Below are 27,522 nucleotides of genomic sequence, written 5' to 3'. Positions count from 1 at the left end.
CCTCGAACTGTCGTTCTCCAGTGAGATAGCACCCGGCCCAGCATCTGGCACCCCCGCCCCACGCGCCTCCTGCCGCACCTCCCATCTTGGGAGAGATCCTGTCATCTGGGAAACTGCCCAGCAACGCGAATTCAAGGCCCGCAGAGGGCCTGGCGGATCTGTGGGTCAGGTACCCCACCTGGACAGCCGTACAGGCCTGGGGCTTGCCTATGGCTAGCCCTCCCGCAGAAGGCACGCTGACGGGTTTCGCGCCCGGGGCCCCGGGAGGCAGCAGAGCCAAGCAGGCCCGCGAGGCCCCGCCCCCTTCACGGCCCTGCCTCCGACCTCGCCCCAGTCTCCGCCCCGCACGAACTGCCGGGAGGACCTCAGCGCGGCCCCGCCCAGGGGTCGGCCCCGCCCTCCCGCCTATTAGTCCTGCCTCCTGGCCCCGCCCCAGCCCCCGCGGCTGTGGACTCGGGATCACGCACGACGCATGCGCTAGATGGGCCTCGTGGCGTTGCCGTAGCTACGGGAGACGCTCTCCGCGAGGGCGCGCTGCGCTTCCGGGGTGGGGCGCGGCTACAGGAAGTGCGTGGCCGCCCGGGGCCATGGCGGCGCTTGCCGTCGTCTTTCTGTTCCTTTGGGCGGCATCCTGGCCGTCGGCCTCGGCCTCCGGCGAAGAGTTCTGGCCTGGCCAGTCGGCAGCCGACATCCTGTCGGGGGCGGCGTCCCGCAGACGGTAAACGCGCGTCCGCGCCATCGGTGGGGCCGGGACCGGGACCCGGAGCACCGGGCCGGGAGGCGGGGCTCGGAGAGGGGGAGCGGAGCGGCGGGGCCTCGGTCTGCCCTACACCCTTGGCGCCCTGGCCTGGGGGCGGGAGCCAGGGTCGCCTGGCGACTGCGGCCTCCCGGAGCCCCTTGGAAGGACAGGCTTGGGTCCACGTTAGGGGGCAGGGCGGAGGACCCAGTTACTTGATATGGAGTGTTCCCTGGCGTTCGAGTAGCCCCAGAATCAGACGTTCGAATGGGGTGGCTCTTAAGAAAGCCCAGCCTTGTTTATCTGCAGGAGAATTTCCGCCCTATACAGATGCTGGTTGTTGCGTAGATAAGTTTCAGGAGTGAGAAAGTAGCGTCAGTGCCCTACAGCTGTTACTGAGGGAGGGCCTCACCCAAAACAGACTGCTGAATGCAGGGTGTACGGACGGTAGACTGGCAGTTTGGGGGTATTGGAGGCCCAGGCCAGGCATTCCAGCATGGTCTCTTTCGCAGACGGAGGTGCAGAGAAGGGAGGGTGAGACCATAGCAGAGGCAGGAGTCCCCTCCCTGCGCCTTGTGTAGGGGAGTCTCGTGGACAAGGCAGCAGTTCTCAGTGGGAGCTCAGGGACCCCCAAGGTGCCAGGTCATTTTCCTAGAAATACTGGGATGCTCTCTGCCTTTTGCACACACTCAAGAATGGATGCTTTTGAACTGTGGTGTTGGAGAAGACTCTTGAGAGTCCCTTGGACTGCACGGAGATCCAACCAGTCCATCCTAAAGGAGATCAGTCCTGGGTGTTCATTGGAAGGAATGATGCTAAAGCTGAAACTCCAGTACTTTGGCCACCTCATGTGAAGAGTTGACTCATTGGAAAAGACTCTGATGCTAGGAGGGATTGGGGGCAGGAGGAAAAGGGGACGACAGAGGATGAGATGGCTGGATGGCATCATTGACTCAATGGACGAGAGTTTGGGTAAACTCCAGGAGTTGGTGATAGACAGGGAGGCCTGGCGTGCTGTGATTCATGGGGTCACAAAGAGTTGGACATGACTGAGCGACTGAACTGAACTGATGAGTTTACTGTGGGGGTTTCCAGAGACCACCTGGCCTGTGGTATCATAACACAGGCATGGAGAAGCAGACAGGAGAGTACAGGTGTTACCTGACTGAAGAGAGACTTGCAGAAATTAAAACCACTGACACTCTTCTCACTCATGACTTTTGTCTTGAATATACTGGAAATTCATAAATAAGTTATTGCTTTTTTCCCTAATATAGGAATTATTCATAGGTTTAACCCACATAAATAGCAGCCTTTTGGAGTCCTCAATAATTGTTGAGAATGTGCAGGGGTCCGTAGACTAAGAAGATTGAGAACCGCTACGGGACGAGGGCTCAGATTCTAGCCATTGAGATCCTGCTGGTTTTAGCTGTGAGTTATTGCTGATGGTTTAACAGATGCTGAGATGCTTTCTGTGCCTACTCGAGGGCTCTTTAAATAACTGGTCTCATAGAAATGGGTGGGCCGCTGCCTCCACTTTACAGTCCAGAAACTACTGATGGTGCCTGGTGTCGGGGCCAGGCTGCGAATGTGGGCTCTTGGGTTTTCCGTGCAGAGCCCTGGCCCTGAGGCGCTGTTGTCCTGCCCACCCTGCCAGGTACCTTCTGTACGATGTCAATCCCCCCGAGGGCTTCAACCTCCGCAGAGATGTCTACATCCGCATTGCCTCCCTCCTGAAGACTCTGCTGAAGACAGAGGAGTGGGTGCTGGTGCTGCCCCCCTGGGGCCGCCTCTACCACTGGCAGAGCCCTGACATTCACCAGGTCCGGATTCCCTGGTCCGACTTCTTTGACCTTCCGAGTCTCAACAGAAACATCCCCGTCATCGAGTACGAGCAGTTCATCGCAGGTGAGGTGGGTGGTGGTCCTTTAACTGGGGCCAGGCGATCATTGGTTCTGCTGTGAACGTCCGGCCAGACCAGAGACCTTGGCCAGTGGGGCCGTCTCCCCTCAGGCCTTCGTGTAGGGGCCCTGCTTCCTGCTCTGTTTTCCCCACTACCAGTGATCTTGGTGTTTTCATAGTGTTTTAGGGAAATAGATCTGAAGCATCTGAGCTATGTGTCCCCTCGCCTCTGAAAACCCAGGCCGCCTTGGTGAAGTGGAGCTGTGATGGGGAGGCCGCTGCCCAGAGGCCGGCCTCGTCCCAGCTGGACCGCAGGCCGGCCTTTCTGGGCAGGTGAGGCCACTCTCACCTGAAGGAAAGCTCAGTGCATGAGTGGTGCTGGCCGTGTGCTGGCAGAGACATGTAACACCATGTCCTGCCTCGTTCGGTACGGCTCAGGGTTCCTGTTTTAATGTTTTTAAGAGAGAAGAGCTGACGATTTCTTAGAATAAAGGTGTTGGAGCACACTGCTCCGTTGTTTAAGAAACATGGGCTTAAATAGGGTCACCTCTGCCCCGTGTCCCTGGAGCCGCCTGGAAGAGCAGGTCACGGCTCCTGAGCGGTGGTTGTGGGACTTCTGCCTTGTGAGGGCCTGGGGCCCTGGGAGTTTCTGGTCCCGCCAAGGACAGGCCCGCATGTCCTCACCAGGTTCTGTTCTTGCTGCGCTGTAGGCCCTGTCCCCTGAGGACGTTTTCCCCTTCAAGGTTAGCACCGTGGGTGCCACAGGCCTGGAGCCTTGAAGTGGCTGCTGCTGGGAAGGCGGACCCAAGGCTGGAAGTCGGCCTCCCTACCTGGGAGGGGATGGGGTGTCCAGTCTGACCCAGCTCCTCCCAGGGGGGCAGGCTCGGTCTTGCTCTGCACGGGGCTTGGCCCCCAGGGAACTGGCCCCTGACTTGCTGGTGGGGTGCGGCCTCGACCACAAGCTGGGCTGTGATGGCAGACAGATGTGGTTCCTGCTGCTCTGCCAGCCTCATCCCTTGGGCTGGGCAGCAGGGTGAGCACTGAGCCCATGGGTGACAGCCCGCTTAGGTTTCTGCCTGCAGAGGGGACAGGCGTGGGCCACCCCAGAAGAGCCTCAGGCCTTGTGCCGTGGGTGTATCACCGTCTCAGTTCCGGTGTCACCACCCCTGCCTTGTAGTAGGAGCCCCTGAGCTTCGGGTGTTAGCGCCCAAGCCGAATGAATGTGGATGGCCCTGGGTTTCACTCACTGTGGCACTCTTATCCCCAGGCGCTGTCGTTCCGCCTGTGAACACCTCTTCACTGAGCACCGGGTGGTGGCCGGGAGGCTCTAGGTGCGAGGGGAGCGGTGGGTGAGGGATACTGACTCCTGCTCTCCTGGGCCCCCCTGTTGGAGAGTGGGGGCCAAGCTTAAGTCAGTGGTGGGGACACGCAGCTCTGGGGCAGGCACCCGAGCCACAGGACGAGAACGCTGGACAGGATGAGGGGTCTGGGTGATGGTCGTGGCCTGGGAAGCCATCTTTTTCTGGGAGCTGCAGTTTGAATGGCCTCACAGGGGTCAAGAGAGAGCCCTGGAGGAGACAGCTGGTCAGGGGTCTGGGGAAGGCGTGTGCCCTGGGCTCCAGGCACCACGGGGAGGGAGCCAGAGGAGGAAGAGCCCAAGAGAGGAGAGGGCAGAGGACCAGCCCTGCCCCCAGGGAAGAGGGGTATGGCCAGAGAGAGAAGAGGGCCCAGGGCCCGCCCAGGTGCTGTCAGAGGTCAGGGCAGCGTGGGGCCCAGAGGAGCTTCGGGGCTGGACGTCCCCACCCTGGCAGCCCTCCTGCCCCATCAGACCCCTATGTGCCGAGGTCCTTGTTCCATCGTCTCTCTTGTTACAAGCTCTCTCCAGTCCTGTTTGGGAAGACAGTGTTGTTCCGTACAAGGTGATTCTCTGAGTCCCCATAACCTGGGCTCTGGTCCCCCTTCTCGTCTGTCCTGTCTCCTCCAGAGTCTGGTGGGCCCTTCATCGACCAGGTCTACGTCCTGCAAGGCTACGCGGAAGGCTGGAAGGAGGGGGCCTGGGAGGAGAAGATTGACAGCCGGCCCTGCATCGAGCCGCCGCTGTACTCTCAGGACAAGCACGAGTATTACAGGTACCGCTGGGAGGGCCACGGGCACGGCCCACGTCCAGGGTGGCTCTCGTTGCCGCATCTGGGGACTCAGGCTGTTCAGAAGTATCCGTTTCCACTTCTAATGCGTTTGAACCTGGTCGTGGAGGTGTCATAACCCCAGGCTGCATTGCTGTCAGAAGAGCTGCCTGGGGCAGTGCTGTCCCTCTGCTCCTCCCTCTGCAGCCTCCACAGCCCCCTTCCCCAGCAGAGGGCCAGAGTGGTGTGGTTCTAAGACCTGGAGGGAGTAGGAGCTCTTGAGAGCAGCGTTGGTTTGAGGCTAGTTAGGCCAAAACGGGCCCTGACACATAAAGCATTATTTCTGCCAGGTTCCTGTGGGGCCGCCCTGTTTTCCCCTTATTGAACCATCCAGGTTCCTGAAAAGAGCATCAGTGGCCTCATCAGATGAGATGAAATTTGTGGTTTCTTAAAAAATTTCCACACTATCACTACCTGCGATCACAACCAAGTTTTCACATAGGAGCCAGCCGAGTTTCTCCAGGTCAGGCTGTGCGCCTGGACTTGACTCCCTGCCTGTGGACGAGCACACCACACTGACGGGGTGCCATGGGTCTTATTTTCCAGAGGATGGTTTTGGGGTTACGAAGAGACGAGGGGTTTAAACGTTTCCTGTCTGTCTGTCCAGGGATCGGCCTCCATCATCGCGCCTGTGCTATTGAGAAACACGTCTGCACGGTGAGTGTCTGCGTGGTTGCCGGGTGACGGCTGGTACATGTGTGTGCGTGTGCTTGTGTGCACCTGTGTGCCATGCTGCTGGCACGGCTCGTGGCGGGGGGGGAGGGGCACTCCCTGGAGGGTTAGCCTCCCCCACCCCCAGGGGACCTGGCGGTCAGGATCCAGGAAGCACCCCCCAGCATCACCCCTGGGAGCACTCCCGGGTGGGGCGGCCACGCCTGCTGTCCTCTGGGTGCTGCTTGGAGCAGCTGTGCTCTGAGCCTCACCTTGGTGTGTGTGGTGGGGGGTTGTCTCTGGTCGCACCACTCATGGGTGGTGCAGTCGGATTCACACCCAGATCCTGCCCCGGGGTCCCGTCTGAGCTGGCGGGGAGAGTTGGAGTTGGGTGCAGGTGGGGGCAGGGGGCTGGAGGAGAGGGCGGGGATGAGGGCCGTGGAATTGTGAGGCTGAAGCAGGGTCAGGGCCAGGACAGGAGCGGGACGAGTGACCGCTGAGGAACCAGAGGCTGAGGCGGCCTGCAGCTGGTCTTGGAGGCTCATGGTGGAGGAGGAGCTCTTCCCCTTGAGGGCGGGGGGTCACTCCTGAATCAGGCCTTCTCGAAGTTGGGCTCTGAGAGGTCAGAAAAACAGCTCGAGCCTGGGCACAGCACCCTGGCGGCTGCTCCTGGCCCCTCGTGTAGGAAGTCTGTCTGCACACGTGGGCTCTCTTTGAAGCAGAAAATCAGGCGCACGTACACCTCCCCACCCACACGCACATTACCTGCCTCCCCCTCCACACACACACCCTGGGCAGCACCAGAGGGTCAGCAGGAAGGGGCACGGGGTCTGGGGCGAGTCCCAGGGTCTGGTGTGTGAGGGAAGCTCCTCTGGAGGTGCATGCTTGGTTCCAGCACGCCCTGGGAGTTTCCTCCAGGTGTGAGTTGTAGGAGACGGGGGAACCCGGAAAAGCCGGCCCTCCCGTTAGCCACCATCAGTGTCCTGAGCCTGCAGCAGGCGCTGAGCCCCTTCCCTGCTCTCTGGGGCCTGGAAAGTCTGCCTGTCCCAGCACTGCCCCATGTGCCAGGACACCAGGCCGATCCTTCCTGGGCCTTTGTAAACGAAACGCAGGTGGGCCCACGTGCTCTGCTCGGTGGGTCCGATCTCCACGAAGAGGGGAAGATGCACAAGGTTGCTAGAGGTTTGGGACCCTGTAAGTCCTAAAACTTTGCATTTCTAAAGAAAGCAGGTCTGGCTGAAGTTTTCGGCTCTGGGGCAGGGTGTTTTTTGTTTTTTGTTTTTTTTTTTTTGTCCCATTTGCAGGTAAAGGGATCTGAGCCCAGGGGAGTCTGGTGCCCAGGGACCCCTCCCTTCTGTTTAAGAGACACTGGTGGGAGGGAGCAGGGTTAGGCTTAGGTTGCTGAGACGTGAGGCCAGACAAGGTGGGGCACCCCTACCACACAGATAACTCAATATGTGAAAAGCACTAACCAAAGAGAGGATGGATACGTTCAGTTACACTGAAGTTTAATAAGGCTTGGAGACAAACCACAGAGAGGGATACTTGTAGCCTGTCCTATGGGACCCAGATGCAGACAGAGCTCCTGAAGGCCGGTGAGTGCAGGGCAGGCAGCCTTGGAGCAGATTCAGCAAAAGACACAATTATGTACATTGTCGGGGGTATCAGGTACACCCTGTTTGTGGTCAGGGGGATATACTGCCCTTAGACCCGAGGAGAGACGCTGCCCCACAGTGCCCTTGGGAGAAAGGGCCACAGGTGCAGAAGGAGGTGGGAGACCCCTGGGGGTGCAGGGGACATCAGGTGGAGGTGAGCAGGCTTGTGACCCTAAGTGCCTGCAGGGGCATCCCATGCGTGTTCCGGAATATTCCTGTGAGCCCCAGACTAGGGAGCTCTTACACCCCTCAGCAGTCGATCATTGGAAAAGCTAGGCTGTGCAAATTCAGAATTGAAGCACAACTGAGCCATGAAAATCAAAAAGCACTGCTGCCTCCAGCAAAGGTGATCACAAGGAGCAAACAGCAAGTGAGAAAGCAGAAGAGAAGTCCAGCCATCCCAGGGCAGGAAGTTAGAGAGGCACGGCTGCCCGCCTGTGGGGGTCCTGGGGCCAGGGCAGGGCTGCAGCACGCTCTCCAGGCCCCTAGAGCTGCTTCACAACCCCACTTGGCTGTTGGCGGGGTGGGATACCCACGTCTGCAGGCTCTGCTGTGTTTTGTCGTAAAACGGAGTCTTCAGAAACAGTCTCTGTTCTCAGAGGGACCCCAGGCCACCACTGGGTCCATCCCCTCCCATCTTTCCAGAACTCTTCTTCTCCCACCCAGCGCTCATGTCCGTCTCCCTGTTAAGTACACGTGTACTCACACCACAGGCGTGTTCTCTGCAGAGTGTCCTGTTTGTCTCTTTCCCACTTGGTGGTACCCCTTGGGAGTCTCTGTGAGGTGAGACCCATGAGGTCACTGCAGAGGTTGCCACGGTCCTCTGCAGCTGTCCTTGCACCGAGGAAGAGGGTTCACGGAGTCTGCCTGAGTTGGTGGCCTTTGACTGGTCCCAGGTTTTGCCATCACAAACAGGAACCGTGTTTGCACAGTCATGGGGGAGTGAGGACACAGGCTTTTGCCTGAAACAGAAGCTGGGTCTTGCTTTCCGAATGGTGGCCTCCAAGCCGTGGTCCCCGCGCAGCCCTGGGCGGGGCACTTTGGGCTCCGGAGCTGATGAGTGAGGGTGGACCTCTGCTGTGTTCATTTGTGTTTCTTTGATTTCAGAGTAAAACCATGTTGAAAAGCTCTTTTGAAATGATTTTCTGTGAAGCATCTATTTAAATCTTTTGCCAATTTGTCTCTGTAGACAAGTTTTAAACTTATATATTCAAAGTTGTTATCCTATTTATTCTTTAAAGGTTTCTATGTGTGTGTATGTGTTTTAAATAATCTTTTAGTTCAGTTCTTTCGCTCAGTTGTGTCCAACTCTTTGCTATCCCGGACTGCAGCACGCCAGGCTTCCCTATCCATCACCAGCTCCTAGAGCTTACTCAAACTCATGTCCATCGAGCCAGTGATGCCATCCAACCGTCTCATCCTCTGTTGTCCGCTTCTCCTCCCGCCTTCAATTTTTCCCAACATCAGGGCTTTTCCAGTGAGTAAGCTCTTTGCTTCAGGTAGCCAAAGTATTGGAGTTTCAGCATCAGCATCAGTCCTTCCAATGAATATTCAGGACTGATTTCCTTTAGGATGGACTGCTTGGATCTCTGCAGTCCATGGGACTTTCAAGAGTCTTCTCCAACACCACAGTTCAAAAGCATCAATTCTTTGACGCTCAGCTTTCTTCATAGTCCAACTCTTACATCCATACATGACTACTGGAAAAACCATAGCTTTGATTAGATGGACCTTTGTCAGCTAAGTGCTGTCTCTGCTTTTTAATATGCTGTCTAGGTTGGTCATAGCTTTTCTTCCAAGGAGCAAGCATCTTTTAATTTCATGGCTGCAGTCACCATCTGCAGTGATTTTGGAGCCCGAAAGAAGCCTCTGACTGTTTCTGTTGTTTGCCCGTCTATTTTCCATGAAGTGATGGGACCAGATGCCATGATCTTAGCTTTCTGAATGTTGAGTCTCAAGCCAACTTTTTCACTCTCTTTCACTTTCATCAAGAGGCTCTTTAGTTCTTCTTGGCTTTCTGCCATAAGGGCAGTTTCATCTGTATATCTGAGGTTATTGATATTTCTCCCGGCAATCTTGATTCCATCTTGTGCTTCCTCCAGCCCAGCGTTTCTCATGATGTACTCTGCATAGAAATTAAATAAGCAGGGTGACAATATATAGCCTTGACCTACTCCTTTCCCGATTTGGAACCAATCTGTTGTTCCATGTCCAGTTCTAACTGTTGCTTCTTGACTTGTATACAGATTTCTCAGGAGGCAGGTAAAGTGGTCTGGTATTCCCATCTCTTGAAGAATTTTAAGGCTTTAGCATGGTCAATAAACCAGAAGATGTTTTAATAATCTTTACCATTTCGGTATTCTTAAAAATTCTTTCTTATTCTACTTTTTATAGTTTTAATTTCCACAATTAACTCTGAGCCCCTGAGGATCTTTTTTGGCTTAAAAATGGAGCCTCTGATCACCCCACCTGTGTCCCCCACCCAGTCATCTGGGAGCCGTCCTCTCCAGGGTTGTCCTGCCCAGGGGGCCAGCCTGGAGTGGATGTGGCCTGCTCTGGAGGGTCCTCTCTGACTCTTCAAGTTGCTTGATGAGCTCAGGTGGGCAGCCTTTTCTGCCCCACACTTTGAAGGATCGAGTTGACGCTCCCTGAAGAAGGGGCCTGCCTTTTGGCCGAAGGACACACGTGACAAGGCTTCTCTTTTGTTAAGATGATCCTTAGAAGCAGGGGTAAATGCTCGCTCACTCCTTTGGGCTAGCTGTGGTGGTTTGGCTTTGCCCTTTACCCAGGAGTGCGAGTTAAGCCACAGCTGTTCTAACATTGAACCAGCTTTGCATTCCTGGCATGAACTCCATTTGTCCTATGTGTTTTTCTTTTAGTATGTTGCTGGGTTCTCTTGGCTAGTTTTATTCATTTTGTGTATTTGTGTGATTTTTTGCATTGATAGTCACAAGGGAGCTGGCTGCTGAGTAAGTTCAGTGGCTAGGGCAGTAGAGTGCGAACGTTTAGAGCCACTGAGGAGGCAGAAGCCCTCTGCAGATGGCCGCCTTTGAGGGGGTCGTCAGAGACCTGCCCTCATGCACCCAGCTGACCCCACAGGGTTTGGACCTGCTCAGGTTTTGTCCTGGACTGTTCCCTGGCCCAGGGCCCTCCCATATGATGATACTCAGTGGAGCACATGGGCATAAAGACCTTCTTTTTCTGTTGTTTAAAAATAGGTCTGTGATGTTGGACCGAGCTGAGAACCTCCTCCACGACCACTACGGCGGGAAGGAATATTGGGACGTGAGTGTTGCCTTGAGCATCTGTGTGAACGTGTGTAGTTTGGGAAATACATCCCCCTCACCCTGCCCCAACACACACGCACACACTCAGAGCAGCTCCTGTGTCTGCCTGCTGACTAACACAATGAGGCCCAGAGCATCTGAGGGTGGGCCCACCAGCAAGTGCTCCCCGCCTGCCTACGGAGGTGCTCCTGGGAGAGGGCTGGGGCGTCCTGGGCCCTCCTCCTGCGCCGGCTGTCCCTGCTGCTGGTGCTGGGAGCCTGGACGAGAGCTCTGGCCCCATGTGCTCAGCCATGGGAGGTGGGCGCTGTCTGCTCGAGTCCTTGACAGTGGGACTGGGCTCTGCTTTGACGGGGAAGTGCTGGCTCTGGTGGACGGATGGTGATGGAGGTGGGCCAAGGCCTTCCGTCCTTCTGGGGTGGGGACGCCTAGTCATCAGGTGTCTGGTTTGGAAAAGAGGTGCAGTCCCGCCCATGGAGGCCCAGTGCAAAAGCATCAGACGTTCCCTGAGACGAGCCCCCGGCTACGAGGTGGAGACCCAGGTGACGTCGGCATGCCTGGCCTGTCCATGGCCTGGCCTGTCCGGGGCTCTGCCAGGAGCATCGGGATGGGTGGGCAGGCTGCAGGGGCAGCGCCCACCCTCCCACGGGTACCAGAACTGACTCAAAATAGAAGTGGGGGTTGGGCTGGGCAGAGGCCCCCAGGTGAGAGCCCTGCTCCTTGGACTCGGACACCTCCTGAACGGGCGGTTTCAGAATCACAGAAGGGCCGTTGTCATCACATGGACATGGGTTCTGTGTCTCTCAGCAGCACTGGGCCCTCACCAGCCCTGCAGGGTGGTGACCCCTCAGCACTTTCCCGACCCTGCCGGTCACATTCAAGGGCCCCAGGCCACGGGGACTCTTGGGAGTAGAGAGAGCTGCAGCATCGGCCTGCACAGCCTGTCGGAGCTTCCCAGGCCAATGTAGTCACGCCCCCTGGACGCTCCTGACTGTGCGAATGGTGGGCTCCACCTTGAATCCACTGCTTGAGGCCCTAGCTCGCTTGTTGCCCTTGGGTTGGACTCCTGATGGATGAGGGGGTTCTGGGGACGAGAGGGAATGCCGGGCGAGGAGGGTTGGTGACGGGCTCACGGCCTGTCTTCCTGCAGACCCGGCGCAGCATGGTGTTCGCCAGGCACCTGCGGGCGGTGGGGGACGAGTTCAGGAGCAGGTACCTCAACTCCACGGACGTGGCTGATGGAATCCCCTTTGAGGAGGACTGGACCCGGATGAAGGTACCTGCCCTGCCCCGTAATCCTGGGGGGCAGGGTGCATTTCTTTCTCGAGATGCCTCACAACTAAACCCTTAAAAGTTAGGAACGGTCTGAAGGGGGCATGCTTGCCCATCACAGGGCTCCTGGCCCTACACCCCAGTTACCCGAGCTGCTGCTCTTCAGCAGGGAGCCCCGTCCTAGCGTAAACCTGAGGACGTTGGTAATTAGTCCAGGGACAGACCCCATCAGGCCCTGAATCCTGCCTGCCTGTCACCAGCTCAGCCAGTTTGGTCCCCCTTCGCCAGGTCAAGCTGGGCTCCTCGCTGGGGGGCCCATACCTGGGCGTCCACCTGAGGAGGAAAGACTTCATCTGGGGGCACAGGGAGGACGTGCCCAGCCTGGACGGGGCCGTGCGGAAGATCCGCAGCCTCATGAAGGCCCACCAGCTGGACAAGGTGTTCGTGGCCACAGATGCCGTCAGGAAGGGTATTCGGCTCCTGTCCATCTGTTCCTCCCTGGGTTAATAGTGGGCTTGTGTTTCTGTCCTCGTCCCTCACCCTTTGGTCCTGCTTGTGGGCACCTGTGCACGTGTGTGCGAGTCCCTCTTGGCCAGTGTGAGTTGTGGGCGTGTGTATATGCGTGTGCTAGTCCCCTGCAGTCTGTGAGTCGTGGGCACGTGTGCATGCCTGTGTGAGACCCCTCTAGGCTGTGCGAGCCCCCCCGTGGCGCCCCCTCACCGGCCCCCTTGCACCCACAGAGCTGGAGGAGTTGCGGAGGCTGCTGCCTGAGATGGTGCGTTTCGAACCCACATGGGAGGAGCTGGAGCTCTACAAGGACGGGGGCGTGGCCATCGTGGACCAGTGGATCTGTGCGCATGCCCGGTGAGTGCCCCCTCACCTACGGCCCACGTTGCCGGCTGGGTCCTCACGTGCAGACAGGGGCCGGTCTGCTTGCCTACCCCTGAGTCCTGAACCCAGGCCGCTTGCTGGTGACTGGCTGCAGGGAACCCCGGCCAAGGAGTGAGGGCCCGGCAGGCGTCTGGGTAGGTGGTGGATGGGGGATTGCGCTGCAGCCCTGGTGACAACCTATTCTCGGCAGGTTTTTTATTGGCACATCAGTCTCCACGTTCTCCTTTCGAATTCACGAGGAGAGGGAGATCCTAGGCTTGGACCCCAAGACAACATACAACCGGTTCTGTGGGGATGAGGAGAAGGCCTGTGAGCAGCCCACTCACTGGAGGATTGCGTACTGAGCCCACGCGGCAGCCTGAGGACACGTGTCCGCTCCTGTACCTTAGGCTGGGGACCCCACAGAGCGGTGCTCTGTGCTGCCTCGGCCCAGTTGTGTCTCTCTGAGCCGGCACCTCTGCGTCCCCAGGACTTGGGTTGCTTTCACTTGGGATCCATCCGGAAGCACGCGTCTACAGCCAGCGAGGCCCCCAGTGACGCCGCGGAGGTTCCGGCTTGTCCCTACTGACCTTGGTCTGCGGGGTTTCCAGCAGTGTTGGCAGGCCTGGTACCTGGGCTGCTCCAGCTCTGGGCCAGTGGACACGGTGCTGACCCTGCCTGTGCCCCAGAGCAGTGCCCCTTCTCCCCACAGAACCCCATGCCAGCTGGATGGCAGACGGACCCCACCTCACTGGGACTGGGCTGAGGCTTGTGGAGGCTGTGATCCCCACCCTTCACCTCGGCCTGAGAGCTCCAGAATGTTCCTCAGGAGGGCCAGGTGCTCTCTGTGCTCATATTGCGGTGAGCGGTGGGGGGAAGCCCTTCAGGGGTTGTGTGCAGGGTCCACCCAGGCGGAGTGGTCTAATGGCCACAGCAACACGCTGGGCAACTGGATGCTCGTCCTTGAAGCCTCTGTGTCCCCGTCCCCCTGCCTTGATGGCAAAGGGAGCAGCTGAGAGGAGCAGGGTCAGTCCAGCCTCAGACCGGGCGCCCAGCTTCGCCAGCACCAGGGGTGACCGCTGATGTAGGTGTGGGGAGCCATGCAGAGTTTGGGGGTGGGATACAACCCTGACCTGCGTCTCCTTCAGGGTCCTAGGTGTCACTCGGCCATGCAGGGTGAAATGACAAGATATTTATTCTTTCTCCGTTTGTACATCAAATGTTAATAAAATACATTTTCTAAAAGTGGTGCTGCTTCTGCCCGAGTACTCTTCTGGCCAAGAGCTGGACCAAGCATTTGGACTTGGCCGTCACCTTCCTCTTTCAGGAACGCAAGCTGCATCGGTGTGTGTGTGGGTGTGAGCGTGATGGAGGCACTGCCCCCACCGCCAGCCCTTCTGTCCTTTACTCATGGACCCTAGATGTGTTGGTAAAGAGTCTGTGGTTCCAGACATTTTGAGAACTGCTGTCTAGGTGCCAAGTGGTGGGAGCCCTGAGGCCATCAGCAAAGCCTCCCACGGTGGAGATGGCTTGGGGTGCTGTGCAGGGACAGAAGGACCCCGCTTCATGGGCCAGGCTGGGTCCCCCAGGACACACATCGCAGAGGTGTCTGGTCAGAGGGTGGGAGGAGCAGGTGGCAGATGACCCACGCCCTCTGGAACTGGCGCCCTTTCTCCTGGGGGTTATTGTTCAGTCCCTCAGTTGTGTCCGACTGCAACCCCACAGACTGCAGCACCCCAGGCTTCCCTGTTTCACTATCTCCTGAAGTTTGCTCAAACTCATGTCCATTGAGTTGATGCCGTCCAACCATCTCATCTTCTATAACCCTCTTCTGCCCTCAATATTTCCCAGCATCAGGGTCTTTTCCAATGAGTCAACTCTTCATAACAAGCGGCCAAAATATTGGAGCTTCAATTTCAGCATCAGTCCTTCCAGTGAATATTCAGGGTTGATTTTCTCTAGTACTTACTGGTTTAATCACCTTGCTGTCCAAGGGGCTCTCGAAAGCCTTCTCCAACACCATAGTTGAAAAGCACCAATTCTTTGGCACTCAGCCTTTATGGTCCAAATCACATCTGTACATGACTACTGGGAAAACCATAGCTTTGATTATACAGACCTTTGTCTGCAAAGTAACATCTCTGATTTTTAACATACGGTCTAGGTTTATCATAGCTTTTCTTCCAAGGAGCGAGCATCTTTTAATTTCATGGCTGCAGTTGCCGTCCACGGTGATTTTGGAGCTCAAGAAAATAAAATCTGTCACTGCGTTGTTTCCCCATTTGTTTGCCATGAAGTGATGGGACCAGATGCCATGATCTTTGTTTTTGCACTCAGAGCCTGTAACTCACCTGGTGAGGAGGGGCCTCACCAAGCCCCTCCCATCTCTCCTCCAGACCCCCAGATCTGCTCCAGCTGATGACTGCTGACACACTGATCCCTCAGCGTTGACCTTCTGGAACGCAGACGTTTGAACTTTCAGGGCTGCATCTCCTTGTCCAGCTGCCCCACCCCCGCCCCACCCCGTCCTCAAAGGCAGGCACAGTTCAACCTCAACCAAGTGGAGAGGCTGGCCTGAGATAAATGTTCATGTCCCTCCTGCCTGCTGGTTATCTCTGTGATTAAGTCAGCCCTTGTTCAGGGAGGCGATGACACAGCCAATTAACTCTCAGGACACTGTCACCAGCATTCAGAGCAACCCAGACAATCATGTGGTTCCTTCCAACCAAGAGAGGGAGGTGAGAGTGGAAAATTCAAAGACATCACTTACAATGAAGATTGACTTCCAGAGATCCTTCTGTCTTGGCTCATGTACCTGATTCTGGCCGTGGACCCCGGGGTCAAGGTTGATGATGTCTGGGTATGGATTTGGGGAGAGCGGGAGCCCCCTCTGTGGGGACAGGGAACTCCCATCCAGGCATCCCACCCTAGGTGACCAACTTGGGTGAAAGAACCAGGGCCTGGGCTCCTCCCAGAGGGAAGAGACTTCTGTGGCAGGAGAGCACCTTCTGGCCGAGAGGATGTCCCAGGGGTGGGCATCTAGGCCTGGGCCCCCTCTAGATGGGAAGATGGGATTCTCTTCCTGAAGCCAAGCATTAATCAAGAGAATAGAAACCCTGCCAAACTCTGCCCTCCAAAGAGCATATCTGCCTCCTGAGGCCACCAACAAGGAGGCCAAGCTGAGGGAAGGGGACATACGAACCAGTGGAAATCAGACGCCTCCTGGATTGGGACGGGTGACAGGACTTCTGCTGGCCTGACTTCAGGGCAAACTACTAGCAGACATCTCTCACCTGCAGGTGTCCAGGAAGGCGCAGGAAAGGTACACGGAGCCAGACACACCTGAGCTGCCCCCAGGCACCCCAAGCTGCCCCCAGGTACCCTGAGCCCTCGCCTGGACAAACCTGAGCCCCCCACCCCAGGCACCCCTAAGCCCTTGCCTGGACACAACTCAGCCCCCCAGCCCAAGACACCCCTGAGCTCTTGCCCCAGGCTGCCAGACCAGTGTAGGAGAGTTAGGAGCCCCTGGATCCTCAGATGACAGTATCTCTGGGGGCCTCGTGGGGGTAGGTTCTCCAGAGCCTCCACACCCCACCTCCCCTCGTGTCTGCCCAGGGCACCAGCCGCCATGGGACTCCCCACTGCCCCATCGTGGCCACCCTGGTATGGCTAGGCCAGGCCTCAGACTGCCAGTAGTTGGCTGCGGTCATGCCCCCAGGCTTGAGCTCCAGAGAGGGCTCAGGAGAAAGGTTGTAGGGCTGCCTTCCACCCACTCTCCTGCTGGCCTGCAGGGCTGGGCCTGGGGCCTGGCCACAGGAAGGCTGCAGGCTAGTGGTTGCTGTCCGGCTCTGCCGTGTGTGAGCTCCCTCCAGGATCAGCCGGGCCCTGAGCCCTTCCATCATAGGGTAGGATAAGAGCTCCTTGCCCACGGTCACCATGACGCTGCTGGAGACCCCAGCTGCTCACCTGCCTCTTCTCCTCCTGACCCATGAAGAAGCCCATGTTGGGTCCTCTCTGGGTCACCCCGTTGCCCACCAGCCCATGGCTCCTGCCCAGATGGCCCAGTGGACGTGGAAGCTAGGGCCCGACTCTTGGAGACTGGGCAAGGAACCAGGCTGCCCACCAAGAGTGTGCCCTGGTTTCCGAAACACTTCCCAGACAGGTCCTTGCCAGGTCCCCGCTGGCCCCTCCTCTTGGCCAGGGTCCCCTGCCATGCCCTGCCCTGCCCCTGAGAGTTCCCTCTGCCCTGGCTGAACTCTGTGTGTGTCCAGGGCGGGGGGCGTCCCTTGTGAACGCTTGACCCTGGCCCACTCCACGGCACCCTCACAGTGGAGCCCTCACCCCTGACTGAAAGCCTGATTGATCCCAGTCAGGAGCTCTGAGCTCACGGGGTGCCTCCTCCCTGGCTGAGAATGCGGGGCATTGTCACGGGTCCCCTCTCCTTCCCAGGGCTCCCCCAAATCCACACCCCAAAGCCCTGCACCCAAACTCTCTTCCCTCCTACCTGCAGGCCCCCAGCTTCGAGGCAGCCAGAGCCCACCTGGAATGGGCAGCAGCAGCCTGAGACCGCCCCCTCCCCCGGTTTTCCTCAGCTCTCGGGACAGCTGGCCTGGCCCACACCACCCTGAGACCCTCAGCCCGTCTCCCTGCCTCTCACCCCTGCCAGGCCCTGCCGCCTGCCCTCCCTTCACTCTTGGCCCAGATTCCCTCTGCGGTCCACTCCTCTGCTCATGTTGTCCCTTCTCCTGAGCTGCCCAATCCCTCCTCACTAGCAGATGGGAGACAAACGAACTGAACTGACTTAGATGCTCCTCCTGGTCTTGACCTCCTGTCCCCCTGGGCTCACGCTGGGCCCTGGTTCTCCTCTAGGCCAGCTCCATCTGCTGGCACCTATGCTGCCTACCTTGGGCCCCAGCTAGCCTTCAGGACCCCTCCCGGGAGACAGGACCACCATCGCCCAGTGCCTGTGGCCACACTTGCCACCAACAAACCATCGTGCTTTGCTCCCAGCCATCCAGCCCTGGACCCCCACAGGCTTGTTGAGGGGTCACACAGCAGAGCCCCCTACTGCAGGGAGGAAGGACTTTGGGGCCTGAGAGTGGAGGCAGCTCACCAGTGAGCCCCAGCAGGGCCCAGGAGCTGCCGCGTCCAGGCTGCCCCCACGGCCTGGTCAGTCCTGGGGCTCTGGGCAGGGATGTCCACGCTGCTGTAGATGCTGACACAGTGCCCCTGTGGGCATCACAGGGGACCGGCCACATACTTCTGGGTTCATTCCCTAGGGGCCAGAGTGGGCCTGGCTCCCTCCTCTTCATCCAGCTCTGGCCCTGGGGCTGCCCTGCTGACCAGCATGACTGGGATCCACGCCCGGAGCTGGGTGACTGTCCTCCCTGAAAACAAGGATAAAGTTCAGATTTGACCTGGAGATAAACCATGTTCTCACAGTTGGGGAGATGTCCAGCCACCCTGCAGGCCTTGTGGTATTGAACGCAGGGTCTCCTGCCCTGAAGACCAGAACATTCTTGGTGCCCTTCCCCCAAAGTGGCCAGCGGGGAGCCCCCAGGAGTACCCTGTTGCCCTCACGGCCACACCGACAGATTCCGCAACTGCCTGGTGCCCTCCAGCTGGTTCCAGCACCCCCATCCTCAGCAGGGCAGGGCAGGAGGAAGGGTGTGTGGGGTGGGGGTGGTGGGCTGGGGGAGCTCTCCACCAAAGGGGATGACAAGGGCCACCTGGAGCTGGGTGCTGAGGGAGTGCCCTTCCTCCCCTCTGACCCACAGGGTGCCCGGGAAGGGAGGGCCGGCTGGAGCCCAGTGCTCCCCAGAAGTCAACCGAGCTGGTCCGCAGATTTAATAACTCGGTTCCTGAGGCCCAGGGGAGGTAACAGGACGCAGATCCCTTTCTGCTGGGCTCCAGAGCCATCTGTCCCAGGACCGTCCATCACTCCTGGATGACATTAGCTGGCTAATAGAGGTTAGACACCGCAAGAAATGGCCTGGGACAAATTAAATCTCTTGATTCTATTAAAAGGCCTTTTCAGGACAACCGGGGAGGATCTGTGTCTCTGGGGCCTCTCTCTTCATGGCTGGGCTGTGTGCACAGTGGGCAAGTCGGGTGTGTGTGTGGAGGGGGGTGGGACACAGTGCCGTTGACTGTGTCCTGGGATAAGCATGACACAAGCCCACCTGCAGGCCCCCCATCTCCCCCTGCTCCACCCCACTTCCACGCCACCCCACCCCCACACACCCTGGCCTGTCTCCGGAGGACCTGCTGGCAAAGCTAGTCTGCAGGGCAGGCACCTGTTGGCTGGTGGACTGGACGCTGGGGTCTGGGACTCAGCTCCTTGCACTGCCCCCTGCCTCAGCTTCCCAGGGACGGCGAAGATGGGTAGCAGGTGCCAGGTGACCACAGTGACAGCAACTTGAGGAGACATGGGGGAGGCGGCAGTTTGGGGAACGAGTGACGTTTTGCTGCCAGGACATGCAGGGGTGGCGAGGCCGGTCCTGCAAGTGGTTAGGAGAGACCCGGCCCAAGAGGAGGAAGTGGACGCGGAAGGATTGGCTGCCTCTTCCAGGAGCAGGCATGGTGCTGAGCACCAGCGGCTGACAGGGAAGGGGCTCTGTGGACCCTCGGTGACTCTGAGTGGGGCTCCCAGCTGCACAGGGAGCAGGGCGAGGAGGGGGCTCCCGGCAGAGGTCTTCTGCTCCCTGAATATGCCCGGTGAGCAGCTCAGTCACCCCTTTTGGATACAAGGCTGAGCCCGGGAGTGTGGAAGGGGAGCCGCCAAAGCCCAGAGAGGGGAGTGTGGTGCAGCACAGGCCGTGTGCAAGGAGATGTCACTGGAGGATTCCCAGATGCTGGCTCTCAGACTCAGAAGGCTCAGTGAATCCCAGCAGGTTAAGTCAAGAGATGCACATGCAGAGAATGATGGTGAAACTGCAGAGGAACTGAGACGGAGCAGGTCCCCGAGTCCCTAGAGGCAGGGAACTGATAACCCACGAACAGCAGAGAGACCAGCTGCCGACATCGTTACAGGGCTCAGGGCAGAGGTGGACTCAGGGCAGAGGTGGACTCAGGCCTGGGATGAAGATCTGTATTACCAGCAAAACTCTTTCAAGGATCAAAACAAAACATAGCTTCAGTTCAGTTCAGTCACTCAGTCATATATGACTCTTTGTGACCCCATGGACCGTAGCCTGTCAGGCTCCTCTGTCCATGGAATTCTCCAGGCCAGAATACTAGAGTGGGTTGCCATGCCCTACTCCAGGGGATCTTCCCAACCCAGGGGGTGAACCCAGGTTTCCTGCATCGTAGGCAGATTCTTTACCACTGAGCCACCAGGGAAGTCCCATAGAAAGGTATGAGTTCAGTTCAGTTGCTCAGTCATGTCCGACTCTTTGTGACCCCATGAATCACAGCACACCAGGCCTCCCTGTCTATCACCAACTCCTGGCCAAACTCATGTCCATCGAGTCAGTGATGCCATCCAGCCATCTCATCCCCTGTCGTCCCCTTCTCCTCCTGCCCCCAGTCCCTCCCAGAATCAAGGTCTTTTCCAGTGAGTCAACTCTTCGCATGAGGTGGCTAAACTTTAGAGTCTCAGCTTCAGCATCAGTCCTTCCAGTGAACACCCAGGACTGATCTCCTTTAGGATGGACTGGTTGGATCTCCTTGCAGTCCAAGGGACTCTCAAGAGTCTTCTCCAACACCACAGTTCAAAAGCATCAATTCTTCGGTGCTCAGCCTTCTTCACAGTCCAACTCTCACATCCATACATGACCACTGGAAAAACCATAGCCTTGACTAGACGGACCTTAGTCGGCAAAGTAATGTCTCTGCTCTTTAATATGCTATCTAGGTTGGTCATAACTTTCCTTCCAAAAAGTATGCGCCTTTTAATTTCATGGCTGCAATCACCATCTGCAGTGATTTTGGAGCTCCCAAAAATAAAGTCTGACACTGTTTCCACTGTTTCCCCATCTATTTGCCATGAAGTGATGGGACCGAATGCCATGATCTTCGTTTTCTGAATGTTGAGCTTTAAGCCAACTTTTTCGCTCTCCTCTTTCACTTTTATCAAGAGGCCCTTTAGTTCCTCTTCACTTTCTGCCATAAGGGTGTGTCATATGCATATCTGAGGTTATTGATATTTCTCCCGGCAATCTTGATTCCAGCTTGTGCTTCTTCCAGCCCAGCGTTTCTCATGATGTACTCTGCATAGAAGTTAAATAAGCAGGGTGACAATATATAGCCTTGACGTACTCCTTTTCCTATTTGGAACCAGTCTGTTGTTCCATGTCCAGTTCTAACTGTTGCTTCTTGACCTGAATACAGGTTTCTTAAGAGGCAGGTCAGGTATTCTGGTATTCCCATCTCTTTCAGAATTTTCCACAGTTTATTGTGATCCACACAGTCAAAGGCTTTGGCATAGTCAATAAAGCAGAAATAGATGTTTTTCTGGAACTCTCTTGCTTTTTCCATGATCCAGCGGATGCTGGCAATTTGATCTCTGGTTCCTCTGCCTTTTCTAAAACCAGCTTGAACATCTAAAAGTTCATGGTTCACATATTGCTGAAGCCTGGCTTGGAGAATTTTGAGCATTACTTTACTAGCGTGTGAAAGTGAAAGTGAAGTCGCTCAGTCATGTCCGACTCTTTGCGACCCCATGGACACCAGGCTCCTCCGTCCATGGGATTTTCTAGGCAAAAGTACTGGAGTGGGTTGCCATTTCCTTCTCCAGGGAACTTCCCAACCCAGGGATCAAACCCAGGTCTCCCACATAGTAGACAGACGCTTTACCATCTGAGCCACCAGGTGTGAGATGAGTGCAATTGTGTGGTAGTTTGAGCATTCTTTGGCATTGCCTTTCTTAGGGATTGGAATGAAAACTGACCCTTTCCAGTCCTGTTGGGCCACTGCTGAGTTTTCCAAATTTGGTGGTATATTGAGTGCAGCACTTTCACAGCATCATCTTTCAGGATTTGAAATAGTTCAACTGGAATTCCATCACCTCCACTAGCTTTGTTCATAGTGATGCTTTCTAAGGCCCACTTAACTTCACATTCCAGGATGTCTGGCTCTAGGTGAGTGATCACACCATCGTGATTGTCTGGGTCGTGAAGATCTTTTTTGTACAGTTCTTCTGTGTATTCTTGCCACCTCTTCTTAATATCTTCTTCTTCTGTTAGGTCCATACCATTTCTGTCCTTTATTGTGCCCATCTTTGCATGAAATGTTCCCTTGGTATCTCTAATTTTCTTGAAGAGATCTCTAGTCTTTCCCATTCTGTTGTTTTCCTCTATTTCTTTGCATTGATAAACAAACCCAAATGTATCAGTGATTCCAATAAATGTAAACACATAAAACTTACAACTAAAAGACTAGATTGAATAAAGGATGAGACCGACCCTTTAGTCGAGTTATGTTCTGCTCTTGAGAGGCCTGTCCTGTCCTGGGTGGGTGGTGCGGCCAGGCCTCTGGGTGCATCTGCTGTGACATGAGCTGGCATGGGCTGGCCCACTGTACCCACAGTGAGGGTACAGTCCCACTGCTTTGGATCCTCACATCCAGGGCTTCAAACCACACGGCTTGGATGGTCAGAAGTCCAGCATGGAACCCGAGCGAAGAGGTCTTACCTGAATCAACTTCTGGCTCCCTCGGCTGTTGGGGCGCTCAGCCCTTCTTCTGATTTCCACGCAGCTCCTGGATCTTCAGTGCCTCGTGGGCTGGTGCCAACGGGCTCTCTGCACTTGTCCCATCACCACCCCCGCCTGCCTTGGCCTGGGGGGCTCCCGTGGCCATACCCACCTGCCTGGGTAGCCCAGGACACCCTCCTGTTTTCAGGTCTGAGCCTTGGTTGCTGACGTGCGTCGGCACCACCCCCTGTGCTGTGTAAGGTAAGAGGTTCCCGGGCATCTTGCTCAGGGACAGAGATGACCTAGCCAATTTTTGCCAACCACACCCGGGATCTGAGTCAATCTGGTGTCCTGTTGGTTTGCAGGGGGATGGAGCTGGCCAGTAGCCAGAAGTGAGGGCCTCACCCGGAAAGGGAGTTTTGTTAACCTTCACCTGCAGGAAGCAGCAGGGCTGGGTCAGGATTTGGGTTCCAAATATGGAGGGAAATGATTCCCATGCAAGCTCCCTCCTTTTACCCCCACACGTCTGTCTCCTCAGAAGCACTGTTAAGTGCAGCCAGGGCATGATCAGGAAGCCAGTGCATGCGTGCAGGCACTGCAGGGGGCCAGGCAGTTCAGGGATGCAGGGGTGCTGGGGTGAAGGGTGAAGGGATGCAGGCTGTATACGGATAGAAGCTGCAGAATGCGTAGGGGTGCCAGTGGTACAGGGGTGCAGGGGTTCAGGGGTGCAGATTGTGTTGTGGTGCAGGTAAGTACAGGGGTTCAGGCTGTGTAGGGGTGCTGGGGTACAGGGGTTCAGGCTGTCTAAGAGTTCAAGGATACAAGAGTTCAGGGGTTCAGGCTATGTAGGGGTGCAAGTGGAACAGGGGTGCAGGAGTGCAGATGTGTAAGGGTATAGATGGTACAGGGGTTCAGGGGTGCAGGCTGTGTAGGGGTGCAGCATGTTGCCTGGGACCTGAAGCTGAGCTCTGCATTTTAGGACAGTTTCCGCCCTTTAGGAACATAAAAAGGCTTCAGTAGATGTCAGCCAACGAGCATTATCAGTACAGACAGTGAATCTTCTGAAATGGAGGCTTTTTAAAAGAAGTCAACCACGGTAAAAAGAAAAAGGCTCAATTAGTGAAAAACACAATGGAGATGGTAGACTGTGTTTTTTCTGCTCAGCTGTGTACATACTTCTTTCTTTCTTTTAGAACATCTGTGATGTGTCTGAGTCCTGACTCTTTTGAACCCACTTAAACACAACCCCTCTACAAATAATACTTAGTAAACTACTATTATATTACCAGTTACAGTGAAAGACCCAGAGATGGGTATGTGCTTTGACCCAGCAATCTTGCTCGGCCAGAAGGGGGAGGTAGCTTAAGAAAATATCTCACCTGAAATAAACCCCCATGAAGGTGTCAATTGTAGTGTTTATTATAAAAGTGTGCAATGACAAGACACATATTGGTCAATGTACATGTCCTAAGTGGACAAGGGGGCACTGAAAAGTGTAATAGAATCAGGTGTGTAGACAAGCCTTGATGTGAAGTCAAGTGGAAAAGGGACAATATCAGAATAGCACAAACTCCGTCTTTACAACCATGAGTTAATTAACGTAAGACATGAGCAAAAATTAATGTGTCCATTCTGGTGGGTTACAGATAACTTGCTCATTTTCAGGCTTGTCTTCAGTATTTCTGGTTTCTTGTGATAAGAAGGGGGCTTCAGGTGGTGCTAGTGGTAAAGAACCTGCCCGCCAATGCAGGAGACATAAGAGATGCAGCCTCGATCCCTGGGTTGGGAAGATCCTCTGGAGAAGGAAATGGCAATACCCTCCAGTACAAACTGGCATCTGCCACGGGTGCTTACCATCTACCTCGACAAGGATTGGGTCATGTGCACCGCAGCTGCTGACCTTCAACACCCCCGGAAGGAGCTCAGGGTGGAGAGCAGGAATGAGACGTCTGTGCTCAGGGAACATTGGCAGGACAGGTCTTCAGATAGTTAGATGGTTTCAGGACCCGATTTTGTGAGCCCAGTTTTTGCATCTCCTCATATCTAGAAAGGGGCTTCCCTGGTGGCTCAGACAGTAAAGCGCCTGCCTGCATTATGGGAGACCCAGGTTCGATCCCTGGGTTGGAAAGATCCCCGGGAGAAGGAAATGGCAACCCACTCCAGTATTCTTGCCTGGAAAATTCCACGGATGGAAGAGCTGGTGGGCTACAGTCCATGGGGTCGCAAAGAGTTGACACGACTGAGCAACTTCACTTACCATGTATTTAGAAAAGCACTAAAATCCTTCATGGTGATGACTGTTCCCCATGACTAGCAGAAACCTTCTAGAAAAATGTGTGCTAAATTGCCTGTACTCCCCCTTTGCCAAAATCACATGATATACTGACCTCCACCTGCCTCTTTGGAGCAGTGTCTCAGAGCTATCTGAGGTGCTGTCTCCCAGGCTGCAGTTCTCATTTTGCCCCAAAGAAGACATAACTCATGATTCTTGACATCATGCCCTTTTTCAGTTGACAACACTCTGTGGGGGTGACGCTGAAGAGGCCCCTGTGGCCACACGTCCAAGGGAAGGTTATTCTTAGCCCTGATCATGGTTTGGGGACATGTCTGCATAACTGAAAAGCCACATGTGGTTAGAAGGCCATGAACTCCCTGTAACAGGGACCCCCACACGCTGTAGGCTCATCCCTAGGCCCAGGTGACCACCTGCCCAAGCAGCTGCCAGACTCCCCCACCACCTGCGCTGAAAGAGGAGGACTCAGGAGAGGAAAAGAGCCACTGGCCCTTGAGAGGAGTAGGAAGCAGAAACATTGCCATCCGCGGTGTCTCGCCATTAACTCCCTAGTCAGAGAGAAGTAGCCAGGGCTGTGACGCTGTCGACCCCATTACTGCTGCCAACAGGACTCAAAAGCCTTAAATAATAAATTCCCACTGGAAGCACAGCTCCCACCATCCCCCACCATGAATTTTCTCTGCTGCTACAACTGCTCTGCTCTGCTGGGTAACATTGTGAGAGTCCCTGCTTGGCCAGACCGGACCCCCCCCTCACCTTCCTGCCTCGTCATCCCCAGGATGTTCCTAGGGGGAGGTCAGCAGGCGGCTGGTCATGTGGCGTATGAGGGGGGCCTAGGTTGCCTCCCCTCAGCGCTTTGTTCCTCTGGCTCCCTTGTGCCCCACACCTGGAGGTCAAGCTGCTGTGTCCCCCCTGGACAGTGGAAGGGTGCAGCCTGGCCCCAGTCGGGTGACTGTCTGAGCATGGGCCTTGGGAGCACAGGAGCAGGTGGCCGTGTGTTTGGCCATGGGGGCCCTTTGTGCTTAACTCTGGGCAATGTTTTCTGGGGTCAGTGATCGCCTCCCAGCCGAAGGATGTCTGTGCAGGACTTTCAAGGGGTCGCATGATGTTTGTGAGCTGGGGAGGAGGTGGGCAAAGATGTGTGGAGGCTTGGCCAAGGGCCCTGTAGAAGTCTGGAGTTTTGCCCTGGAAGGACTGGGGTGTCAGCCAGGGTCTGAGAGTCTGTGAGTGCAGTGACAGGGGACAGGGGACAGGCGCGGACCTGCCACCAAAGCTGGCTTCCTGCCAGTTCACCTAAACTGAATTGCCCATCAGATCACAGGCTACTGGCTGGTGGCCCAGAGCCTCTCCTTCGGAGAGCAGAGCCTGTCATCCCACCCCTGTCGCATGACCCACCCCCAGAGCATCCAGTGACCTTCCCCAGGGCCCACCCACCAGGGCGGGATGATAGGAGAGCTGCAGGGCCAGGAAGATGGAAACATCCTCAGTTCACACTACTTCTAAAAACTTGAGATTTTACTTCTGTCAGAAGTCATAACCTGGCCTGGCAATGACACCCCAGTCCAGCAGGTGTGGCCAGAAGGGCACAGGTCTCTGCACTTCCCACTCCTTCCTCCCCCATCAACCGCCTCAGTACAGCCCTCCTGCCACTTCCACTACCCTGGCAACATGGTACCCAGAGTGCTGTAAAAAGGCCAAGAGATGCAAATCAGGGCAGCCGATTCCCTGGGATGAGAAGTTCAATCAGTGGAGAGTGGGCACTAGGAAGGGCCCAGGCAGAGACCTTCCCTCTCCCAGTGCTCCCAGAGCCATTTTCTCTCTGTGCAGCCTGTCTGGGGGAGTCCCTAGAGCTGAATGGATGCGGCTGCCAAGGTGGGTCATTCCAGCCCCTCTTGAAGCAGCAGCCAGTGCCAGTGCCTGCGCCTCCCTTTGCACTGACCACATCTCTCCTTGCCCCCTTGCCAGTTTCTTACACTCTCTGCCCTATGTCTGCACCTCCCAATTAAAGCACGAGCACTTTCATCCTGGCCTCAGGCTCTGCTTTCTGGAGAACCTCAGCTAAGCCGCGCCATACCTAAGGGACACCGCAAGTGAAGAACTGCCGTGAGGACTTCTATTTCCTGGGTTTGGCAGAGTAGATGCCGTGAACAACCCGTCTAAAGAAATAGATGGATAGCTGAATTAAAAGAAAACATACAATATATCACAGACTTTTCATGAAAACAAAGAAATCACATGGCAGCAGCAGAAGAAAATCAGGAACCCAGGAGGCAAGCTAGGTCCAAACCAGGTTTCAGATGTGGGGTGCCATGCAGGCTCCTACAGACCTGGCTCCACTCTGACAGCCACCCAGGGCTTGGAGGGAGACACAAGGCTGAGAATCTTCCAAAGTGGGAAACAGACAAGGACAATCATAAAGCTGGTTGGAAACATATAGGCAGAAGTAGACAGACACACAGGAAAGATTCCTGTGTCAGCCCTGATACTGCTGCTGCTGCTGCTAAGTCACTTCAGTCGTGTCCAATGCTGTGCGACACCATAGATGGCAGCCCACCAGGCTCCCCCGTCCTTGGGGTTCTCCAGGCAAGAACACTGGAGTGGGTAGCCCTGATACTTGGGAAGGATAACAGTCCCCCTGAGAATTCATCAACTCAAGCCAGACCTCAGTGAAGTTGGTGATATAAACTCACACTAACCATGTGGCCCAAATTTCAAGCTGATTATTTATAATAATGATCCCATATTGGTGGCATCCCCCAGGTGACAGACGTGAACACAAAACTTTCAGCAGAAAAACCAAGTGAAGGAATCAAAGAATTCCAACCAAATACACTTCCAAAGCAAGCAAGCAAGCAACTGATGATCAAATTATAAAAGAGAAAAAAAAAGTCACCATAAAATTCGGTGTCTAACAACAGATTAGATACAGCTAAAGAGAGGAACAGTGAACTGGAAAACAGATGCAAAAAAATTATCCAAACTGCAATATAGAGAAACAAAGATATGGAAAACTTACAAGGAGCTGAAAAAAAATTGGAGGATAC

General features: G+C 55.8%; 1 protein-coding gene across 1 annotated transcript; it reads left to right on the top strand.

The window, feature by feature from the left end:
- POFUT2 (protein O-fucosyltransferase 2) lies at positions 533-13,799 on the top strand. The gene is made up of 9 exons (XM_018052188.1): positions 533-718; positions 2,394-2,644; positions 4,623-4,767; positions 5,368-5,478; positions 10,346-10,412; positions 11,562-11,687; positions 11,972-12,152; positions 12,424-12,547; positions 12,765-13,799. The coding sequence occupies exons 1-9, from the start codon at positions 588-590 to the stop codon at positions 12,916-12,918; spliced, it is 1,290 nt and encodes a 429-aa protein (XP_017907677.1). The 5' UTR covers positions 533-587; the 3' UTR covers positions 12,919-13,799.

This window comes from Capra hircus, chromosome 1, assembly GCF_001704415.2.
Source record: "Capra hircus breed San Clemente chromosome 1, ASM170441v1, whole genome shotgun sequence".
NCBI classification, from domain to species: Eukaryota; Metazoa; Chordata; class Mammalia; order Artiodactyla; family Bovidae; genus Capra; species Capra hircus.
This window is presented reverse-complemented; position numbering and strand designations above follow the sequence as displayed.